The following is a 16,574-nucleotide window of genomic DNA, read 5'->3' as shown; positions in this document are numbered from 1 at the left end:
TGTATATATATATATGTATATCTCCATGGGGAAGTGGAACAGAATTCTTCCTCCGTAAGCCATGCGTGTCGTAAGAGGCGACTAAAATGCCAGGAGCAATGGGCTAGTAACCCCTTCTCCTGTATATATTATTAAATTTAAAAGGAGAAACTTTCGTTTTTCCTTTTGGGCCACCCCACCTCGGTGGGATATGGCCGGTTTGTTGAAAGAAGAATATATGTATATATATATATATATATATATATATATATATATATATATATATATATATATATATATATATATATATATATATATATTATGGGGCCCAAGTCACTGACTATTTTGAGTTATCTCAGGTAATCTACTGATATGTGATTATTAATGTAACTGTTTATGTGTGCTTGTACCTGGATAAACTTACTTAATATATATGTTTAATATCAATATAATTTCAGATAGACTCCAGCTCTAGTGCTCATTGTGGCACTTATAGCCGCCCATAAGTGGAGAAAAACGATCTGAGGGAAAACATTTGTCTTCTGAAATCATTTGAATATTCCACTTCTCCGACCACCCCATCTTTTAATTGTACAATTAATTGTACAATTTAATATACAATTAATTGTACAATTTATTGTACAATTTATTGTACAATTACAATTTATTGTACAATTTGTTTACCTAAAAACATGACTGCTAGGCTTTATGGCTGTGATTGGCTGGCTGGCGGCCTGGTGAACGCTGATTGGTTCTCATGTCAGCCTGGTGGAGTGTGATTGGCTGAATCATTTTGAACGGTGTGAGCGGCGTCTGGGGCGGCTGTGTGCTACTGTACACACATCTCTCTCTCTTATTTTACTGTAATAACCTTAATTACAACCACCATGTTCGCCAAGGCCAAGTTGAAGAGGTTCAACGAGGAAGTAGGTAAGTTAATATGTCCAAGTATACCTCAGTACATGTGTATATACCTGTGTATACCAGCTGGTGTCCTGGGATACCGTCGTCATCACTACAATATTTATGTATTATTAAAGTTACTTTAACCTGTCACCTAATTTTCATGGCCTCAGTGGCTTCCTTAAGTCTTAATTACTGATGGAAATACCTCACCAATTTTGACATTTTTGGGGGTTATAATAAATTTACATTTGTGATATTTGTACTTGTGTGTACCTGTACTTAACATATTTACTTATCTACTTGTTTGCTTACCTACTTGTTTACTTACCTACTTGTTTACTTACCTACTTGTTTACTTACCTACTTGTTTACTTATCTACTTGTTTACTTACCTACTTGTTTACTTACCTACTTGTTTACTTATCTACTTGTTTATTTACCTACTTGTTTATTTACCTACTTGTTTACTTATCTACTTGTTTACTTATCTACTTGTTTATTTACCTACTTGTTTACTTATCTACTTGTTTATTTACCTACTTGTTTACTTACCTACTTGTTTACTTATCTACTTGTTTACTTACCTACTTGTTTACTTACCTACTTGTTTACTTATCTACTTGTTTATTTACCTACTTGTTTACTTATCTACTTGTTTACTTATTTACTTACCTACTTGTTTACTTACCTACTTGTTTACTTATCTACTTGTTTACTGGCCTTATTTACATATTTACATACATACTTACTTGCATACTTGCTTATTTACTTACATATTTACTTACATATTTACTTAGTTACATATTTACTTACTTACATATTTACTTACATATTTACTTATTTACTTACATATTTACTTATTTACTTATTTACATACATATTTACTTATTTACTTTACTACTTATTTACTTACCTAATTATTTACTTATTTACTTACATATTTACTTACTTATTTACTTATTTCCTTACATATTTACTTAGTTTTATTTGCTTAGTTTTGATAGTAATAAATATTTACTTAATTCATGGTGAAATTTAAGGTTTATATATCATATTGTTTGATGCCTGACTCGATGTTGATCCAGGGAACTGGAGCTGCCTGTAACTTGTAGTTATATGTGATTACCACAGTAATGGTTCGTGGCTCAGATGGTAGCGTATTGGTGTGTTACATGGACCACCAGGGTTCGAACCCCAGACAAGTGTAGAGGTTAAGTCATGTTAGCTAATACCTGCTGGCACTTCACCTAGCAGTGTTAGTTGTGTTAGCTAACACCTGCTGGCACTTCACCTAGCAGTGTTAGTTGTGTTAGCTAACACCTGCTGGCACTTCGCCTAGCAGTGTTAGTTGTTAGCTAACACCTGCTGGCACTTCACCTAGCAGTGTTAGTTGTGTTAGCTAACACCTGCTGGCACTTCACCTAGCAGTGTTAGTTGTGTTAGCTAACACCTGCTGGCACTTCACTTAGCAGTGTTAGTTGTGTTAGCTAACACCTGCTGGCACTTCACCTAGCAGTGTTAGTTGTGTTAGCTAACACCTGCTGGCACTTCACCTAGCAGTTAGTTGTGTTAGCTAACACCTGCTGGCACTTCACCTAGCAGTGTTAGTTGTGTTAGCTAACACCTGCTGGCACTTCACCTAGCAGTGTTAGTTGTGTTAGCTAACACCTGCTGGCACTTCACCTAGCAGTGTTAGTTGTGTTAGCTAACACCTGCTGGCACTTCACTTAGCAGTGTTAGTTGTGTTAGCTAACACCTGCTGGCACTTCACCTAGCAGTGTTAGTTGTGTTAGCTAACACCTGCTGGCACTTCACCTAGCAGTTAGTTGTGTTAGCTAACACCTGCTGGCACTTCACCTAGCAGTGTTAGTTGTGTTAGCTAACACCTGCTGGCACTTCACCTAGCAGTGTTGTGTTAGCTAACACCTGCTGGCACTTCACCTAGCAGTGTTAGTTGTGTTAGCTAACACCTGCTGGCACTTCACCTAGCAGTGTTAGTTGTTAGCTAACACCTGCTGGCACTTCACCTAGCAGTGTTAGTTGTGTTAGCTAACACCTGCTGGCACTTCACCTAGCAGTTAGTTGTGTTAGCTAACACCTGCTGGCACTTCACCTAGCAGTGTTAGTTGTGTTAGCTAACACCTGCTGGCACTTCACCTAGCAGTGTTAGTTGTTAGCTAACACCTGCTGGCACTTCACCTAGCAGTGTTAGTTGTTAGCTAACACCTGCTGGCACTTCACCTAGCAGTGTTAGTTGTGTTAGCTAACACCTGCTGGCACTTCACCTAGCAGTGTTAGTTGTGTTAGCTAACACCTGCTGGCACTTCACCTAGCAGTGTTAGTTGTGTTAGCTAACACCTGCTGGCTCTTCACCTAGCAGGTTCACAGGAGGTTCAGTATACATTGTCACTCAGGTTAAATGTGATGGTAGTAATGTTTAAATCTTGAGTTTGAAATGTTTTATTGATGTAGGTCCCTCTTTGGGGTCCCTGTGTTGTCTGTAGGGCCCTGTTTGGGGCCCTCGTGTTTGTAGGTGCCTGTTTGGGGCCCTCGTGTTGTCTGTAGGTGCCTGTTTGGGGCCCTCGTGTTGTCTGTAGGTGCCTGTTTGGGGCCCTCGTGTTTGTAGGTGCCTGTTTGGGGCCCTCGTGTTTGTAGGTGCCTGTTTGGGGCCCTCGTGTTTGTAGGTGCCTGTTTGGGGCCCTCGTGTTTGTAGGTGCCTGTTTGGGGCCCTCGTGTTTGTAGGTGCCTGTTTGGGGCCCTCGTGTTTGTAGGTGCCTGTTTGGGGCCCTCGTGTTTGTAGGTACCTGTTTGGGGCCCTCGTGTTTGTAGGTGCCTGTTTGGGGCCCTCGTGTTGTCTGTAGGTGCCTGTTTGGGGCCCTCGTGTTGTCTGTAGGTGCCTGTTTGGGGCCCTCGTGTTGTCTGTAGGTGCCTGTTTGGGGCCCTCGTGTTGTCTGTAGGTGCCTGTTTGGGGCCCTCGTGTTTGTAGGTGCCTGTTTGGGGCCATCGTGTTGTCTGTAGGTGCCTGTTTGGGGCCCTCGTGTTGTCTGTAGGTGCCTGTTTGGGGCCATCGTGTTGTCTGTAGGTGCCTGTTTGGGGCCATCGTGTTGTCTGTAGGTGCCTGTTTGGGGCCATCGTGTTGTCTGTAGGTGCCTGTTTGGGGCCATCGTGTTGTCTGTAGGTGCCTGTTTGGGGCCATCGTGTTGTCTGTAGGTGCCTGTTTGGGGCCATCGTGTTGTCTGTAGGTGCCTGTTTGGGGCCATCGTGTTGTCTGTAGGTGCCTGTTTGGGGCCCTCAGGTTTGTAGGTGACTGTTTGGGGCCATCGTTTTATCTGTAGGTGCCTGTTAGGGGCCCTCGTGTTTGTAGGTGCCTCTTTGGGGCCATCGTGTTGTCTGTAGGTGCCTGTTAGGGGCCCTCGTGTTTGTAGGTGCCTCTTTGGGGCCATCGTGTTGTTTGTAGGTTCCTGTTTGGGGCCATCGTGTTATCTGTAGGTGCCTGTTTGGGGGCCATCATGTTGTCTGTAGGTGCCTGTTTGGGGCCATCGTCTTGTCTGTAGGTGCCTGTTTGGGGCCATCGTCTTGTCTGTAGGTGCCTGTTTGGGGCCATCGTCTTGTCTGTAGGTGCCTGTTTGGGGCCATCGTCTTGTCTGTAGGTGCCTGTTTGGGGCCATCGTCTTGTCTGTAGGTGCCTGTTTGGGGCCATCGTCTTGTCTGTAGGTGCCTGTTTGGGGCCATCGTCTTGTCTGTAGGTGCCTGTTTGGGGCCATCGTCTTGTCTGTAGGTGCCTGTTTGGGGCCATCGTCTTGTCTGTAGGTGCCTGTTTGGGGCCATCGTCTTGTCTGTAGGTGCCTGTTTGGGGCCATCGTCTTGTCTGTAGGTGCCTGTTTGGGGCCATCGTCTTGTCTGTAGGTGCCTGTTTGGGGCCATCGTCTTGTCTGTAGGTGCCTGTTTGGGGCCATCGTCTTGTCTGTAGGTGCCTGTTTGGGGCCATCGTCTTGTCTGTAGGTGCCTGTTTGGGGCCATCGTCTTGTCTGTAGGTGCCGGTTTGGGGCCATCGTCTTGTCTGTAGGTGCCGGTTTGGGGCCATCGTCTTGTCTGTAGGTGCCGGTTTGGGGCCATCGTCTTGTCTGTAGGTGCCGGTTTGGGGCCATCGTCTTGTCTGTAGGTGCCGGTTTGGGGCCATCGTCTTGTCTGTAGGTGCCGGTTTGGGGCCATCGTCTTGTCTGTAGGTGCCTGTTTGGGGCCATCGTCTTGTCTGTAGGTGCCTGTTTGGGGCCATCGTCTTGTCTGTAGGTGCCTGTTTGGGGCCATCGTCTTGTCTGTAGGTGCCTGTTTGGGGCCATCGTCTTGTCTGTAGGTGCCTGTTTGGGGCCATCGTCTTGTCTGTAGGTGCCTGTTTGGGGCCATCGTCTTGTCTGTAGGTGCCTGTTTGGGGCCATCGTCTTGTCTGTAGGTGCCTGTTTGGGGCCATCGTCTTGTCTGTAGGTGCCTGTTTGGGGCCATCGTCTTGTCTGTAGGTGCCTGTTTGGGGCCATCGTCTTGTCTGTAGGTGCCTGTTTGGGGCCATCGTCTTGTCTGTAGGTGCCTGTTTGGGGCCATCGTCTTGTCTGTAGGTGCCTGTTTGGGGCCATCGTCTTGTCTGTAGGTGCCTGTTTGGGGCCATCGTCTTGTCTGTAGGTGCCTGTTTGGGGCCATCGTCTTGTCTGTAGGTGCCTGTTTGGGGCCATCGTCTTGTCTGTAGGTGCCTGTTTGGGGCCATCGTCTTGTCTGTAGGTGCCTGTTTGGGGCCATCGTCTTGTCTGTAGGTGCCTGTTTGGGGCCATCGTCTTGTCTGTAGGTGCCTGTTTGGGGCCATCGTCTTGTCTGTAGGTGCCTGTTTGGGGCCATCGTCTTGTCTGTAGGTGCCTGTTTGGGGCCATCGTCTTGTCTGTAGGTGCCTGTTTGGGGCCATCGTCTTGTCTGTAGGTGCCTGTTTGGGGCCATCGTCTTGTCTGTAGGTGCCTGTTTGGGGCCATCGTCTTGTTTGTAGGTGCCTGTTTGGGGCCATCGTCTTGTTTGTAGGTGCCTGTTTGGGGCCATCGTCTTGTTTGTAGGTGCCTGTTTGGGGCCATCGTCTTGTTTGTAGGTGCCTGTTTGGGGCCATCGTCTTGTTTGTAGGTGCCTGTTTGGGGCCATCGTCTTGTTTGTAGGTGCCTGTTTGGGGCCATCGTCTTGTTTGTAGGTGCCTGTTTGGGGCCATCGTGTTGTTTGTAGGTTACTGTTTGGGACCATCGTCTTGTTTGTAGGTGCCTGTTTGGGGCCATCGTCTTGTTTGTAGGTGCCTGTTTGGGGCCATCGTCTTGTTTGTAGGTGCCTGTTTGGGGCCATCGTCTTGTTTGTAGGTGCCTGTTTGGGGCCATCGTGTTGTTTGTAGGTGCCTGTTTGGGGCCATCGTGTTGTTTGTAGGTGCCTGTTTGGGGCCATCGTGTTTGTAGGTGCCTGTTTGGGGCCATCGTGTTGTTTGTAGGTGCCTGTTTGGGGCCATCGTGTTGTTTGTAGGTGCCTGTTTGGGGCCATCGTGTTGTTTGTAGGTGCCTGTTTGTGTTGTGGTTCCTCTTCATTATATAGAAATCTACTTAGATGAATTTGAAGCTGATGCCAACATTGTGTAGTGGTGAGAGCACTTTAATTAAGTTCATTTATTTAGGTACAGGTACAAATAAATAGTTACACAAATTATCATACATAGTGACATGTATAAATTACCAAAGATAACCAAAAAAAAAAAAAAAAGTCGGTGATGTATTTCCATTGGCATTCCTGTTTTTCCATTGGGGTTCTTGTGGGAATAGGATTCTTCCCATGCATTAGTCTTCCTTGTTAAGTTATTCAGAGTATCTATAGAGATTTGTTGTACATGTTCAGTGTAGTTTACTGTATACATACATTTCAGGTTGTGCACCTCCACCCACAGCATATAATCCAAAGTTGAAGGAAAATATCCCTGCAGCAACACTAGATAAGTCTCAGCGCTGGAAACATAACAAAGAGGTGTGTAAAGCTACTCTTGTTTTAGTATGGCACTAATGCAGTTCAAGGTATGAACATTGGTGTGATAGTTACATAGGAAAGGAAGAACACTGCAGCAGGCCTGTTGGCCCATACTAGGCAGGTCCTTTACATATCTGTCCCACTAACAAAACATTTGCCTAACCCAGTTTTCAATGCCACCCAAGAAATAAGCTCTGATAACACTATCCACTGTCATATGCAAGTCCCATTCAAATCCAACCCCTCTCACTCGTGTATTTTTTTTTATTTTTTTTTTCCAACAAGTCGGCCGTCTCCCACCGAGGCAGGGTGACCCAAAGAGAAAGAAAATCCCCAAAAAGAAAATACTTTCATCATTCAACACTTTCACCTCACTCACACATAATCACTGTTTTTGCAGAGGTGCCCAGTTTAGAAGTATATATGTACAGTGGACCCTTGACCAACGATATTAATCTGTTCCTGAGAGCTCATCGTTAATCGAAATTATCGTTAGTCGAGTTAATTTTCCCCATAAGAAATAATGGAAATCAAATTAATCCGTGCAAGACGCCCAAAAGTATTGAAAAAAAAAATTTTTACCACATGAAATATTAATTTTAATACACAAACTGAAGAAGACATGTACAATTACATGACACTTACCTTTATTGAAGATCTGGTGATGATTGATGGGATGGGAGGAGGGGAGAGTGTGGATGGTGTTAGTGTTTAGAAGGGGAATCCCCTTCCATTAGGACTTGGTGTCGAGTCCTTTTCCGGGGTTACTTCCCTTCTTTTAATGCCACTAGGACCAGCTTGAGCGTCACTGGACCTCTGTCGCACAACATATCTGTCCATAGAGGCCTGTACCTCCTGTTCCTTTATGACATTCCTAAAGTGTTTCACAACATGGTCAGTGTCACAATTAAACACTTGTTCAGGTTTCAATTCTTCACTGTCTATGTACTTGAATTCCTGCAAATTTTTTCAGCTGCTTTTCGATCCGAACTGGCAGCCTCGCCATGCCTTATCACACTGTATGCCACTACGATTCTTAAATCTCTCGAACCAACCTTTGTTGGCCTTAAATTCACTCACATCACTGGTTGCAGACATTTTTCTAATTAAATCATCATGCAACTTCCTAGCCTTTTCACATATGATCGATTGAGAGGTGCTATCTCCTGCTATCTGTTTTTCGTTTATCCACACCAATAACAGTCTCTCAACATTTTCTATCACTTGTGATCTCAGTTTCGAAAACATAGTTGCACCTTTGGCAAGAACAGCTTCCTTGATTACCGTTTTCTTGGCCACAATAGTTGCGATGGTTGACTGGGGTTTTGTGTACAACCTGGCCAGCTTGGAGACACGCACTCCACTTTCATATTTAGCAATGATCTCTTTCTTCATATCCATAGTAATTCTCACCCTTTTTGCTGTAGGGCTGGCGCTAGAAGCTTTCTTGGGGCCCATGGTGGCTTAATTTGCAGGTGCAATCGCTAAAAACGCTGTGATAATATGAAATGTTCCGATTGTGTGTTTGGATGGGACCGCAGTGGCTGGCTGGCTTGTAAACACTGGCAACAAGTGGTCGAGTTTTTTAGCGCTAGTCGAGGCAAAATTTTTGCGTTAAAATGTATCGCTAGTCGGATTTAACGTTAGACAATGCCATCATTGGTCGAGGGTCCACTGTATGTATAAAAATACACAATGTATCTTGACAAACTGCCAATATCCCAAACCCCTCCTTTAGAGTGCAGGCATTGTACTTGACATTTCCAGGACTCGAGTCTGGTTATATAAAATAACTCGTGTATTTATGAAACCTTTATTTGAAACTACCCAAGGTTTTAGCTTCAACCCAACCGTAGACTGTTCCACTCATCAGCTACCCTATTTCCAAACCAATACTTTCCTACATCCTTTCTAAATCTAAACTTATCTAATTTGAATCCATTACTGCAGGTTCTCTCCTGGAGAGATATCTCTAGGAGATATGTCGCTTTCCATTTTGCTGATGTCTTTATTAATATCTTTAACAGTTTCTAGCAATTGACATGTTACTTCATGGTTTGTTAGACATGTCGTTGTTACCATTTACACCTGGTATGGAAATATGCTAATCTTTATTTTAAATAACGTCTGTGCTATCTATTAGGGGAAGAACTCAGTCTTCCACATTGTATATACAGTGGAACCCAGGTTTTTGTCTTTAATCCGTTCCAGAAGGCCAGCTGAAAACCGATTTGTACGAAAACTGAAGTAATATTTCCCATAAGAAATAACATGAATCCAATTAATCCGTTCCAGACACCAAAAAATATTAAAGAAAAATACATTTTATAGAGAATAACTATAGTTTAACATACAGAAAACGATGAGAAATAAATATGATTGACTAATGAAATGAATAAATGAACATTTAACATCACTTTTACCTTTATTGAAGGCTCTTTTTTGGTGTATGGAAGACAGCAAGGAGGGGAGAGGGAGGAGAGGTTATTGTTTGGAAGGGAAATCCTCCTTCATAAGGACTTCATGTATCAAGGCCCTATCCAGGGTTACTTCCCTTCTTTGTCTTTTACTGGAACTAGGACCATCTCGAGTCACTGGACCCCTGTCACACAAAATATTGTCCAGAGACCTGTTTCTGGCGTCTCTTAAGATTTGCCTAAAATGGGACACAGCATTCTTTCTCAAACCCAAACCTACTAACAAAAATATTTGCCCAACCCATTTTCAGTGCCTTCTGAATAATACTTTCGGTAACCCAATGCCTATTGGTAATATCCAAGCTCTTAATTTGCTGTACAATATTCACATTACACATTGTTCTAAAGCACATCACCACTTCGTCTCCTTGCTCCGACATTTAATATCTATACTTCACGGGTATAACAATGTTACTTCTATACTTTCATACATTTACTTTTTTTGCCTCCATTGATAAGGTTCTGTCTCTACAAATGCCTCGTGTACTACGCACCTCTTTTTCCCCTCTTTAATTCAGTGGTTCCCCTCGTCGTTAGTACCCATCTATTGACAGGTCTACTTCTAAATGTTGAAATGCATACTCCCTCCCTCCCAATCTGATACGCAGCCACTCATTACCTATTTACCTGGAGTTACCTGGAGAGAGTTCCGGGGGTCAACGCCCCTGCGGCCCGGTCTGCGACCAGGCCTCCTGGTGGATCAGAGCATGATCAACCAGGCTGTTACTGCTGGCTGCATGCAAACCAACGTTCGAGCCACAGCCCGGCTGGTCAGGTACCGACTTTAGGTGCTTGTCCAGTGCCTGCTTGAAGACTGCCAGGGGTCTGTTGGTAATCCCCCTTATGTATGCTGGGAGGCAGTTGAACAGTCTCGGGCCCCTGACACTTATTGTATGGTCTCTTAACGTGCTAGTGACACCCCTGCTTTTCATTGGGGGGATGTTGCATCGTCTGCCAAGTCTTTTGCTTTCGTAGCGAGTGATTTTCGTTTGCAAGTTCGGTACTAGTCCCTCTAGGATTTTCCAGGTGTATATAATCATGTATCTCTCCTGCCTGCATTCCAGGGAATACAGGCTTAGGAACCTCAAGCGCTCCCAGTAATTGTTTCTCTCATTACCTTGATCTTTCCTATATTCACTTTAATTTCTTCCTTTTACATCCCCTCCTAAATTTTTACCAATCTTTCCAACTTCTCTTCAGACTCTTCCAAGAGAACTGTATAATAGACAAAAAGCAACTGTGACAACTCCACTTGGTATCATTAGAATCTTTTTTAAACTTGCGCCTTCCAGTTACCGGATGCAACTTTTCAACAGTTCAAGGAACAGTTATTGAAAATTTGTTAGTCTGGAAAATCTTCCCACCCCAGCCCTAGATATCCTGCTGCTTGGTAATTTCAATTTAAGATGTGCAAACTGGAAGAATTTAGCAAATGTTATAGCAGAGAGTCCCTGGAGGCAGCCAAGTTGCTGAATCTGCAATAAATTCATCCTAAGCCAACAGATAGTGGAGCCAACAAGACTGGAAAACACACTTGACCTTATTTTCACAAATAATGATCTGGAATGAAATATAACAGTATCAAAAACAGTTAATTCCAGTCACAAATTAATTGAAGTCCAGACTTGTATGCACAAGGGTTATTAGCAGCAAAATGCATACAGTTAGAGAGTGCCTTCACCAAATTTAACTTTAGCAACAAGAACATCAACTGGGATAAAATATACTACATCCTTAATGAAACATGTTAGGAAGGTACCTAAATAACATGGATCTGAACCACTCTTGAAAGGATCAACTCAGGCAGCTTAAGTATGGTCCATTTAACCCTTAAACTGTCCAAACGTAGATCTACGCCCACGTGCCGGGGGGCTCTGAACGTAGGTCTACGTTTTTTTTTTTACGTGCTTTCAAATGGGGAAAATATAGTTCGGAGCGCTACACACGTGAACGTAGATCTACGTTTGGACAGTTTAAGGGTTAATGGGTAGAGTGGGAGGCTGATAATGGGGCTGTGGTGGACAGTTAAGATTATTTTACTGTTTTTGTAATGATAATGGATAGTTATGTAACCAGTTGTCTGTTTCAGAATTAATTGACCCAGTGGATTTTCTGCACTACTGAAATCCGTTAAGTTGATGGTGTACTACTACTATCCTATCATGAATGGAACTAAAGCCTGTTAAATGTTTTGAACTTTGGCATGATTTCTGGACTTTTTTCATCACAAGCTCATAGATTATAAATTTGTCTTTCCTATTTTTTAATCCTTTGAGCATCCAGATCCGATGTTAAACATGGCTACAAAGTCCGAACACCCACTCCCCCTTCCCCAGCTATTGTTGCTTATGAAATTTGATGGAAAACTTGCAGAATTGGTCCAATTAACCGAATTCTTAGTTATTTTGCATGTAAGTGAACAGTATTTAGATAAGGCTAAAGAGGTTTTTGTGGCATTTATGGATTTGGAAAAGGTGTATGACAGGGTGGATAGGGGGGCAATGTGGCAGATGTTGCAGGTGTATGGTATAGGAGGTAGGTTACTGAAAGCAGTGAAGAGTTTTTACAAGGATAGCGAGGCTCAAGTTAGAGTATGTAGGAAAGAGGGAGAATATTTCCCAGTAGAAGTAGGCCTTAGACTAGGATGTGTGATGTCACCGTGGTTCAATACAGTATATTTATAGATGGGGTTGTAAGAGAAGTAAATGTGAGGGTCTTGGCAAGAGGTGTGGAGTTAAAAGATAAAGAATCACACACAAAGTGGGAGTTGTCACAGTTGCTCTTTGCTGATGACACTGTGCTCTTGGGTGATTCTGAAAAGTTGCAGAGGTTGGTGGATGAATTTGGTAGGGTATGTAAAAGAAGAAAATTGAAAGTGAATACAGGAAAGAGTAAGGTTATGAGGATAACAAAAAGATAAGGTGATGAAAGATTGGATATCAGATTGGAGGGAGAGAGTATGGACGAGGGGAATGCATTCAGATATTTGGGAGTGGACGTGTCAGCGGATGGGTCTATGAAAGATGAGGCAAATCATAGAATTGATGAGGGGAAAAAGGTGAGCGGTGCACTTAGGAGTCTGTGGAGACAAAGAATTTTGTCCTTATAAGCAAAGGGGAATGTATGAAAGTATAGTTTTACCAACGCTCCTGTATGGGTGTGAAGCATGGGCGATGAATGTTGCAGCGAGGAGAAGGCTGGAGGCAGTGGAGATATCGTGTCTGAGGGCAATGTGTCGTGTGAATATAATACAGAGAATTCATAGTTTGGAAGTTAGGAGGTGCGGGATTACCAAAACTGTTGTCCAGAGGGCTGAGGAAGGGTTGTTGAGGTGGTTCGGACATGTAGAGAGAATGGAGCGAAACAGAATGACTTCAAGAGTGTATCAGTCTGTAGTGGAAGGAAGGCGGGGTAGGGGTCGGCCTAGGAAAGGTTGGAGGGAGGGGGGTAAAGGAGGTTTTGTGTGCGAGGGACTTGGACTTCCAGCGGGCATGTGTGAGCGTGTTTGATAGGAGTGAATGGAGACAAATGGTTTTTAATACTTGACGTGCTGTTGGATTCAGGGAAACCGGCAGGCCGGACTTGAGTCCTGGAGATGGGAAGTACAGTGCCTGCACTCTGAAGGAGGGGTGTTAATTAATGTTGCAGTTTAAAAACTGTAGTGTAAAGCACCCTTCTGGCAAGACTGATGGAGTGAATGATGGTGAAAGTTTTTCTTTTTCGGGCCACCCTGCCTTGGTGGGAATCGGCCAGTGTGTTAATAAATAAATAAAAAAAAATGTAGTATATACCTTCCATTCTATTGATTGAGCACAAGAAACCATCCATTTGTCTATTTCAACTACCCAATAAAGTGATCAGAATTTGGTAAATTATCTATTTTCACACCATTCAAAAAATGCCATTTTAAAAATAGTCCATAATACAGTGGAACTCCGAGTCTCTGCCGCTCCCCCGTGTTTTGGCTCGCCTACCATACCTTTCCGCGTCGTGTGTTTAGTGCTCGTTTATTGATTGTGACTGTGAAATAAGCCACCATGGGCCCGAAGAAACTTCATAGTGCCAGTGGTTGAGACAATAATAAGTCCTCCCTCTCTCCTCCATATTTTCCGTATACCAAAAAAGTCTTCAGTAAAGGTATGTAAATGTGATTTTAAATGTTTATTTAAATGTTCATTATGTATTGTATTACTCATTTAATACTATATGTATGTTTAAAGTACTATATGTATGTTAAACTATACTTATTCTTGTGGGTCTGGAACAGATTAATTGTACAGTGTACAGTGGACCCCCGGTTAACGATATTTTTTCACTCCAGAAGTATGTTCAGGTGCCAGTACTGACCGAATTTGTTCCCATAAGAAATATTGTGAAGTAGATTAGTCCATTTCAGACCCCCAAACATACACGTACAAACGCACTTACATAAATACACTTACATAATTGGTCACATTCGGAGGTAATCGTTATGCGGGGTCCACTGTATTTACATTACGTATTGCAAAGGTTAATGGACGAGTTTGGGAGTGTGTGTAAAGCTAGAAAGTTGAAAGTGAATATAGAAAAGAGTAAGGTGATGAAGGTATCAAATGATTTAGATAAAGAAAAATTGGATATCAAATTGGGGAGGAGGAGTATTGAAGAAAATGTTTTCAGATATTTGGGAGTTGACGTGTCAGCAGATGGATTTATGAAGGATGAGGTTAATCATAGAATTGAGGAGGGAAAAAAGGCGAGTGGTGCGTTGAGGTATATGTGGAGACAAGAAATGTAATCTATGGAGGTAAAGAAGGGAGTGTATGAAAGTATAGTAGTATCAACACACTTGTATGGGTGTGAAGCTTGGGTTGTGAATGCAGCAGTGAGGAGGCAGTTGGAGGCAGTGGAGATGTCCTGTCTAAGGGCAGAAAATTTGGAGTGTGGAAATTAGAAGGTGTGGAGTTAATAAAAGTATTAGTCAGAGGGCTGAAGAGGGGGTTGTTGAGGTGGTTTGGTCATTTAGAGAGAATGGGTCAAAGGATGACATGGAGAGCATTTAAATCTGTAGGGGAAGGAAGGCGGGGTAGGGGTCGTCCTCGAAAAGGTTGGAAGGAAGGGATAAGGGAGGTTTTGTGGGTGAAGGGCTTGGACTTCCAGCAGGTGTGCGTGAGCGTGTTCGATAGGAGTGAATGGAGACGAATGGTATTTGGGACCTGACGATCTGTTGGAGTGCAAGCAGGGTAGTATTTATTGAAGGGATTCAGGGAAACCGGTTATTTTTATATAGCCGGACTTGAGTCCTGGATAGGGGAAGTACAGTGCTTGCACTCTAAAGGAGGGGTTTGGGATATTGGCAATTTGGAGGGATATGTTATATATGTTTATGTATATGCTTCTTAGCTATTGTGTTCTGAGCACCTCTGCGAAAACAGCGATTATGTGTGGGTGAGGTGAAAGTGTTGAATGATGATGAAAGCATTTTCTTTTTTGGGGATTTTTTCTTTTCGAGTCACCCTGCCTCGGTGGGAGACGGCCGACTTGTTAAAAAAAAAAAAAAATCTCATGGAACGGATTACGGCCGAAACTCGGGTTCCACTGTAAACAGTGTAGACGTTACTGGCATTAAAACACACTGCTCATTAATTGCCTCCCCCAGCCTTCTATATTGCACATGCTTTCCATTTTGAAATCTTGTTCGCACAAAAAAAATAGATCTATTCCATTTCTTGGGTAAAAATGTATAATGAGGAAAGCTTCTTCATGGTTTACAGCATCATCATAATTGATTCAAACCTAATAAAACCCATAAAACGAACTGGGGGATGTGGGGGCTTTACCTGTCCTCTGGAATATTGACAAAAATCTAATATATCTGCTCTTTCCAGTCCTGATTCCTCCCAAAATTGTCTGTTTTAGTAATGTCTCTTCCATTCTATCAAATGCTACCAAAAAACTGAGGATGAAACCATGGAAACCATCTGAAAATACTGGACAAAATTGCTATTTAAAACCATACACTTGGTTTGGTTTTCCTATCATGCACTGCATGGAGCAGGTTTATTTCTTATATGGTGTACACTTGCTGCACAGACCTGTTCTCTTGTACGTAGGCCTACCAGTCCTCTTGCACTAAATTTGAAGCCTCTTGAATTTACATGTAAGTCAAGGTACCAGTGTATGTATTACGAGTGCCCCAACTTACGAGTTTTCTGAGTTGCGAGCCATCGCTCAGTCGATTATTTGCTTTGAGTTGCAAGCCAAAATCCAAGTTACGAGTGAGCTTCAGATACGCTGCCACTAGTTGGCAGCGTATCTGAAGTCAAATCCAGCTCTGTACCCAGAGGAATGTCAGGTACTTCGTCCCATCCCACATGCTCTTCCAAGACATAACTGGAAGGATAATACTCCCCCACTAATCCCAGATTGTAGTGAGGCCTTTTGTCCCTTGTTTGGTTATCGTATTAATCCGGGGAATAGGTAGCCTCAGAGTTTTTCCAGAAACATTAATTAAGGTGGGTGGAGTAGTGAAGGTGGTGGGAGTAGTGAAGGTGGTGGGTGGAGTATACAATATTTCTTATTTATAAATACATTTTTCTTCTTTAAAAACCCTTAACAAAAAAATTGGGGTGGTTTTTTAGGGGCTGGAACGGATTAATGGCATTTCAGTTAATTTCAGTGAGGAAAATTGATTTGATATACGAGTAAATTGAGTTATGAGCTTGGTCTCAGAACGAATTAAACTCTTAAGTCAAGGTACCACTGTATTACTATCCGGACCCTGAGCTCAATGCCGTGATAAAATGCCACAGTCCCTGAAAGGGTTAAGTTTTTATTCTTGTATGAGTTCATCTTTAATTTGAGGCCTTGTCTGAGACTGGTCTGGTGTAGTGGTGCTCCCAGAACTAAACAGGTATCACATTTTCCAGCATATAAGGTGTGCTCTCACCCCCCCTCCCCTCTGCCTCTAGTCATTGAAAATCACCCTGTGCCTTGTATGCTCAAGAGGTAGCTTTGGGTTACTGGCAAGTAGTGTTGTATAAAAGACATGTAGTTCATTATCGTAATGAAATTGTAATGCTTGTGCACCTTATATGCCGGAAAATACAGTATTTATTCTTTGTGAATATTTTTTAGACCCCCTGTATGTGATCACTCCAGATAATCCTGAATTGCTTAAAATAGTAAATTAAGAACACGTGTCAT

The 16,574-nt window shown here is 42.9% G+C and overlaps 1 protein-coding gene across 1 annotated transcript in view; it reads left to right on the top strand.

Annotated features, from left to right (window-relative positions):
* Positions 1–753: 753 nt before the first annotated feature.
* The window catches only part of LOC138855282 (hyaluronan mediated motility receptor-like), a 40,036-nt gene continuing 24,215 nt past the window's right edge, over positions 754–16,574 (top strand). Inside the window, exons 1-2 of the mRNA XM_070103789.1 lie at positions 754–909; positions 6,815–6,912. Of these exons, the coding sequence (XP_069959890.1) occupies positions 867–909; positions 6,815–6,912 (141 nt within the window). The 5' untranslated portion in view covers positions 754–866. The remainder of the gene's footprint in view (positions 910–6,814; positions 6,913–16,574) is intronic.

This window comes from Cherax quadricarinatus, chromosome 88, assembly GCF_038502225.1.
Source record: "Cherax quadricarinatus isolate ZL_2023a chromosome 88, ASM3850222v1, whole genome shotgun sequence".
NCBI lineage: Eukaryota > Metazoa > Arthropoda > Malacostraca > Decapoda > Parastacidae > Cherax > Cherax quadricarinatus.
This window is presented reverse-complemented; position numbering and strand designations above follow the sequence as displayed.